Source organism: Columba livia, chromosome 1 (genome assembly GCF_036013475.1).
Source record: "Columba livia isolate bColLiv1 breed racing homer chromosome 1, bColLiv1.pat.W.v2, whole genome shotgun sequence".
In the NCBI taxonomy this organism is placed as follows: Eukaryota; Metazoa; Chordata; class Aves; order Columbiformes; family Columbidae; genus Columba; species Columba livia.
Genome location: NC_088602.1, coordinates 128,656,164 through 128,663,645, shown reverse-complemented (window position 1 = coordinate 128,663,645; position 7,482 = coordinate 128,656,164). Strand labels below are relative to the sequence as shown.

The window sequence follows — 7,482 nt, the reverse complement described above, 5'->3', positions numbered from 1 at the left end:
AAGCTGCTTTCCAGTCAGTCATCACCCAGCATGTACTGCTGCATGGGGCTATTCCTTCCCATTTCCAGGCCTCTGTATTTCCTGCTTTTCAACTTAATGAGTCTCGTCTCCTCCCATTTCTCCCATCTATCAAGGTCCCTCTGAATGGCAGCACAACTATCTGATGTATCAACCACTCCCAATTTTCTATCAATCATCTGCAATGATAGGCTAAAGTTTACATATGTGTGACACAAGCTCATAATCTTGTGTCAGCCTCATTGGGACTTATCCACCAGCTGTGGATATCTGCCATCTAGCAACATTATTTATTATCTACACTTCATGTTAAAGACATCTGTTACTAGGACTCAACTTACTGATACACTAACCAGACACAGTAAGAGCCCATCTTGTCAGGCGTACTGTAGTTGCAGTGACCTGAGTAGCTGAGATACACATATACCATGGTTCCTTGTGTATACTCTGCTGCTTCTCATGTTGAAAGACACACATCTTCTTCCTTTAAGTTGCAGTTCTTCAGATCTCTGCTCCTTAACTCTTCTGTCATTTAGGGTTAAACAAGACCTTCCCAGGAACAGCAGTGTTAATTTATAGCCTTAAGAATTTGGAGCATTATACAATTATGGAAACACTGATAGCTATCTACAGCAAGTGATGGATTGCTGAATGGCTAGCACTCACCTTCTTCACCAACCTGGACTTAGCTCAGGCACTGAAAAATAAATCTTGAGGCGACTACTCTTCCCAGATAGGAGAAAATCTTAAGAACATCAGAGTGAGATTTTTTTTTTTCACCTAGACAGTCTGTTTTGCAGGAGAAGGAAGTACAACTCACATGTATTTCATCAAACTACAGCAGTAACTTCTAATACTTCTAATCCTAATTCAACTGCATTTCCATATTAAATCTGCAGTTAAATGGACAAAGACCATTGGCTGAAACAACTAAACACAGATGAAAGGACCCTTGCTGGAACTATGTTCAAGGTACCAATCATATTTGAAATAAATCAAATAACTCCAACACAGCCTGCTCTGTCACAGGTTTATTTACAAAATATTATTTACAGTCTATAACTGTCTCGAGCTCTTATAAATAGTAACATTTCCTCCATAGAGAAGGAATAAGACAGACCACCTACACATTTTTCTGTTACAAGTACCATATCTAGCCAAACAAGACTATTATCTCTTTTTAAAAGGGGCAACGGAAAATTAGTATCTAAAGGGTTTTCTGGCCATGGAAAAAGGTATTAAGCAGCTTGGAGAGATGTATGTCTTCCTACTAAAGTGTGCATGCGCAAAACAGCAACACACTGAGGTTATGTGATCACACAAGTTACAGCAGCTTCTCCTCCAAATAAAGAAGTACACCATGAGAAAGGTGTTTAAGGCAAGAATAGCTGAATTTAAAAATATATCCCTTATAGCCTTGTGAAAGACTGAATGGTTTGTTCCTGTTGTAAAATAAGGAAGACAGAAGGCTGCTTAAGTGAGAAGGGATATATGCCAGGGAGTGAATGGGTCCAGTCCCTGCATGTCTGTGTCCTTGTGCATGTTCTCTGAATGTCACAGTCTATCTGAACTCTCATCTCTAATCATTATCCACTGCCCCAAACCTGCTTTGTATCTATCCTTATGTTTCCATGTGATATACCGAGGGTCTGAAACTCCAGTATGTGGACCACAGGGATTACTTAGTGCTGCACAGAAAAGACTACAAAAAACAGGGCTGAGAACAGTTTCTAAGACCAGTGCTTTGAAACGTTACTGATAGCTGCTGTAGAGCTCAGGCAGGAAGAACAGAAATGAGAGCAGGTGGTGTTGCCTCACGAGCCTTTTCAGTTCTAATTGTTTTGCTTTGCTTGTCCCAGTCACTCATTTGGAAGGAATTGCCATAGGAATTATTCCAAGTGATATCTGGAACAAATGGGCATTTAGTAAGCTTAAGGGAGCAATGACTGATCATTCCTTAAAGCCTTGGATGCTACACAGGATCCTCTTCTGGTGACCTGGAAGTGACACTCCCATTTGTTTCAAGTCCCTGAAGGAAATCAGAAAAGAAAAAATGAATTGCTGTTCTTGTTCCTCAGGGACTGGGATGTGGGTAAAGGCAGAAACAGTTATCAAGCATTAGATCAGAAAGCTTCTTTTCCTATGCCTACCTTTTCTCTAGAGAGAAGAAACTTTTAGATGTTCCTGCCCTTCCCTGGCTACCTCTGCCCATACAGTGAACTGGCTTCTCTCACCTCGTGACTAGGCCTGTGCTACCATTAAATCAAGATTGTGTACATGTAAGCTTGTGATATGGGACATGTCTCAACCCTTTAGCAGGTCTGTCACTGCACTGTGCCTGCTCATTTATTTTATGTAACTGACCTGGTTGGAGCTGGCTATACATCCCCAACCCTACTATCGAACACGGCTGTATTGGTAAAACATCTGTCCATCCAAGGAACCCAGAAGGACTTTGCTCTATGATAGAACAGTGTTTGGCTGATGTAGGGGGAATATCACTAGCCCATGTGGAGTTCAAGGCAAGAAAATTATCTCATAAAATCCTACAAGGATGTGGAGATGGTAAGGTTAGAGAACTGTCTGCCATCCATTCTTTCCTCTTGCTTTTTGTGTCTGGTATGAGTTCAGAGCAGCTCAGGCCCCTGAAGAGCCTCAGGCATGGATAGTCAGGGAATTACTCTCACAGTTTGGGCTCATCCCAGTTCTGGGCTGATTCTTCCCTTTTAGGGCAAGAAGCCAGTCAACTTCCATTTAACTATCTAGAGATGGGTAAGGAGAAGCCTTCCCAGTAAATATGAGGTGCCTGTTCAGATAGCACAGGGACAGACACAGCTATTGGTAGCACAGCCTTGGTGCCTTGTGGGAGCTTAGCCTGCCCTTACTCAGCAGTGAGCTCCAGAATGGACTCCATGGTGTCCAAGCCAGCAGTGCGAAAGTTGGAGATGTAGCGCTTCATGCGAATGGATTCCAGCCACTCAGGGATAGATCGATAGGGGATACCATCAGATCCACTGCAGCTGGGGAGCCGGAGTGTTACCCTAAAGACAGACAAAACCCTCATTAGCCAGGTAACTACTTTAAATGGCCAGTACTATGAGACCGTACCTAAAGGGCAAGCACCCTCTGCCAGGGCTAGGCCAACTTATCTGCTCCCTACACAGTGAAGTCAGACTGCCCAGGCCAATGACTATGCCCTCTGTCACCAGGAGAGATGGCCGTTATCTTCTGCAGATCAAGCATCCAAGGTGCCTCTTGGCAGCCTGCATTGTGAACACCACCTCTCCTGCTGGAGACAGGGAGGTGAAAATCTTCCAGTTACCCTCTGCTCTTCCAGTGGCAGCCTGCTTACCTGGGATCAAAGTCTGCAATGGGCCGGAGGAGCTGGGGACTTGAGATGAAATGTTGTAGTTGTGCCCGGATTTCCTGAAAATGAGGCCTCCTCGTCCGATCATGTGACCAACAGCTCTTCATGAGCTCATAGAGGATAGATGGGCAGTCCACAGGTGGGGGCAGCCGGTACCCCTCCTCTAACCGTTTCATCACCTGCACAGAGAACAAGGAGAAACAAGAGCAAAGAATGCAAAAGAGGAGCCGGAGACCTCTATGGAGCTGGGAGTGGGCAGGTCACCATTTTGCACAGTGTGCAGTCAGGGAGGGTGCAGAAGCAGATTGCACATGTATGAAGTAGGGTTTGGGCAGCAAAGCAAAGGTGCAGGATGCCTAAGGCATATAAAAAAGTGGCATACGCATATACTATCAATCCTTTACTAGCTTAGCTTCCATTTGCCATTCATGGCACGTGTTCATGAGAAGTGAGGACCAAATGATCCTGGCATAGGCCCAGTGGGAAAAGGGGAACCAGACTCTGAGGAATAATTTCAACAGCATGTGATAATCTCACAGGTGTGCTGAACCTAGAATGAGACCAGATATAACACTCCAGAGCCAGAGGAAGGGAAGAAAGAAACCGAAAGAGAACATCTCCAGGCCCAAAGGCCATGGATTATTTAACCAGTCTCATTTTTGGCTCATTGCTGTTGACACTTGAACATGGTTCAGAGGCCTGAACACTTACTATCCTTGTCTTGATTGCATTAATTTTTAGCAGGGAGGGAGACATAGTAGTTACATGTTCAAAGAATATCAAGACTATAGTCTGAGGGAGACATATAAGTGTTAGGCCTACATGCCTTGTTTTTTTTTTAAATCAGCACTCGAGCTCAGTGTCTGTTACCTCTTGATTGCTCATGTCCCCATATGGTTTGTCACCAAATGACAGCACCTCCCACATAACAATTCCAAAGCTCCAGACATCACTGGTTGAGGTAAAAATCCGATGAGCAATGGCCTCTGGTGCTGTCCATCGGATGGGAATCTTACCACCCTGTGAAAGAGCAGAGATACAGAGTATCCAGCATGTATCATTGAGTTGTATTTCTCTAGTGCTTCCATGCAAGAAGCTTACAAAGTGGTTCAAAGACAGCCCTCTTCACTTGAAGTGACACATGGCCACACATGGGGAAATTTCTCAAAAAAACAGAAACATTCTTGGAAACTGAATGAGTTTAAGCTCTCTGTTCAGTTGAATGCTACACAAGACTACTGCTGTGGGAGAAAGAGCCTGACACCAGTCACAGCCCTATTTAGAATGACACCAGGCAATCACTGGAACTTTCATTGAAAGGGACCTGTAGATGTCTCTACTCTAAACCACTGATCATAGCATGGCTATCTTCAAAGCTAGATTTAGTTAACTGAGTCAAAAAGATTAGACCTCTTATTTTGCTTCTCATTTCAAAACCACAATCCCTCTGAATCTCTTAGCAAACAAAATCAACAAGGACTCCAGACAGAAAAGTACCACCTTCTGAATCATCCACACTGTGACTTGCAGTTTTACTATGGGTTTTCCTCAGACTTTTTCCATCCAAATCTTCCCCCAGCCTGGTGTTTCCTATTGTGAAGATTCTGCCATTCTTATCTGGCAGAATCCCTGAGACTACAGTTCATTTACAAGACTGGGAGATTGTTTTGCATTACCTTGGTTTCATAAGTTCCCTCTGTATCATTCTCCAATATTCGGGAGAGACCAAAGTCAGACACTTTGCATTGAAGACTGCGTGTTACCAGGATGTTGCGAGCAGCCAGATCCCGGTGCACATAGTTGTGTTCTGAAAGGTAAGTCATGCCAGAGGCTATTCCGTGCAGCATGCTCACAAGCTGCATAGGGCTAAATTTTTCCTCATTCTCCTGCATGGAAGAAGTGAGAGAAGATCCTGGTCAAGTGACACCAATCTGCTTGGCTTCTAGTTACTGGCCTTATCAACTTGCAAATGTGGGCAGTGGTGAATGAGCAAAAATGCAATGCTGCAGCCCAAAGGACCCAACAGGTTCTCAGTAAGGGACTGGTGGTGGTCTCTAGAGTCATGCAATAGCCACCTGCACTTCAACTACCAAAGACAGCACTCTGGACACTGAGCAAACTGTATGGCATCAAGCTTCAGCTGCTGAGACTGGAAATGTTAGCGAGCAGAAAGTAAGTGCAAGTTCCAGCAGTACACAAGCCTATTACAGATTGGAGTCTCTCACCCGGAGGAAGGTATCCAGTGCTCCATTCTCCATATACTCAGTGATGATCATCATTGGCCTCCCTTGCGGAAGACAAAAAGGTGTCAGCCTTTTTGCAATTCTCCTACTCTTGCTTTTCAATGCATTGCCCCAACACAGAGAACCATATCCAAACCCAGCCAGCATTCCCACTCCACTGGCACAGCTGGCTGACCCTTCTCCTTAAATCTCCCCCGATGATTTTGTATCCCTCCTTGTGTCACACAAATAATTTTACAGCATCCCTTACACTATCCCAACTTCTCATCCACTCACCAAATCAAGAAGACCTCTCCTAACACTACCTCATGATTCTCTTGGAAATCCGTACCTCTCCTTCCTTCCTCATTCTCTGCCACAGACTAACATGACAATGCCTGTCTTCTCCCAGCATAGCCTCTCTGACAGCATCCTCCCTAAGAAAGGCCCAAGAGATGTGCCTGTTTCTGCTCTTATTCCAGGACTCCCTCCCACACATTCTTACTTTTGGTGACAACTCCTTCCAGACGCACGATGTTCGGGTGATTGAATTGCCCCATAATTGTTGCCTCGCGCAGAAAGTTCCACCACTGCGAGTCTGAATATGTCGACTTCAGGGTCTTGATGGCAACCACAATACGTTCTTTTCCGGGGAGCCGGAGTGACCCACGATAGACCTCCCCAAACTCCCCTGAGAACAACCAGAGGCGAAACGTCACAGATGAACTCAAGAATAGGCAAGAAAATAAGAGTGTGCAGGAACTGAAACATGTGGAGAGCAACAAGTAACTCACCCTCTCCAATCACATTCTCCATAGTGACACAAGAGACATCCAGTTCCTTCGTGAATTCCAGTACACCTCTGCTGGGGTCATCATATGGTTGCAGATCTACGTAGGGCTTCAACCAGACCTTCTCTATGGTAAAGCGAAATGTGAGAGCAAATTAACCTGTCCGTTCTTTTGACAAGCTTTTTAGGGCAAAGCTACAGAAGCAGAGGGGAATACATGGGATTCGGACAATGGCAGCAAACAAATGTACCAAACATACATTGAAGACTTGAGCTCTTATGGGAAGAGGCAAATTACATCAGAAAACACATGCCAGTCTGAAACTACCCTATTTTTTCATTCCTTCCAACCTATTCCAGGCTTCTCCCTGGTTCTACTGCCCCTTTGAAGCTCACCTCGATCAAAGCCTGAAGTATTGTAATCTGGCCGTGCTTGTCTCCGACGAGCCTTTCTAGAACATAAGAAGCAGTTGTGAAAATAAAATGGTCAGCAGATAGGAAAGAGAAAGCATAGACTTCCAGGGTGCCTGCCCTGGTTGGTCAGAGACAGAGTTCAGGGTAGCAGAGAGCAAAGTAGAATCAGATGCTTGCACCTACTTGGTAGGGAACAGCTAGCAAGAAAATGTGATGCTTCATTTACATTTAGAAATGGAGCTTTGTTTTCATGTGGGTAGTTTCATTCATCCTTCTGCTTGCTGAATTCCAGATGAATTTCTATTTATTTTATGTTTTCTGCACACTTTCAGTACAATACTTGATCTTCTTAAAACCAAACAATAGCAGCCTTACAAACATTTAGAAAGGAAGTAGCATTTTGTATCTGGGTAGAGGACCACTAAAGTATATGGAGAATGGCTTGAAATGACTGGAAACATGTATTGCCTTCTTAATTGATCAGTAGCTATAGAAATCAGAGAATTTTAGGGATTGGAAGGGACCTTGAAAGATCATCTAGTCCAATCCCCCTGCCAGAGGGGGATTGTACCATAACAATATTTTTATTCATCTGTCATGATAACAGTATGATAGTGCTGGATTATAACAAAACTGAGAAATCACCACATTTTCTTCTGTTCTCAGTAGCC

At 44.1% G+C, this 7,482-nt stretch overlaps 1 protein-coding gene across 2 annotated transcripts in view; it reads right to left on the bottom strand.

Moving 5' to 3' along the window:
• Positions 1-1,036: 1,036 nt before the first annotated feature.
• Positions 1,037-7,482, bottom strand: part of EPHA1 (EPH receptor A1) — a 48,003-nt gene continuing 41,557 nt past the window's right edge. For both annotated transcript variants that reach the window (XM_021292625.2, XM_005506301.3), the window contains 9 exons: positions 6,794-6,849; positions 6,402-6,524; positions 6,113-6,298; positions 5,611-5,672; positions 5,062-5,271; positions 4,256-4,405; positions 3,371-3,564; positions 2,904-3,059; positions 1,037-2,047 (listed from right to left, as the gene is read on the bottom strand). In XM_021292625.2, the coding sequence (XP_021148300.2) occupies positions 1,969-2,047; positions 2,904-3,059; positions 3,371-3,564; positions 4,256-4,405; positions 5,062-5,271; positions 5,611-5,672; positions 6,113-6,298; positions 6,402-6,524; positions 6,794-6,849 (1,216 nt within the window). In that variant the 3' untranslated portion in view covers positions 1,037-1,968. The remainder of the gene's footprint in view (positions 2,048-2,903; positions 3,060-3,370; positions 3,565-4,255; positions 4,406-5,061; positions 5,272-5,610; positions 5,673-6,112; positions 6,299-6,401; positions 6,525-6,793; positions 6,850-7,482) is intronic.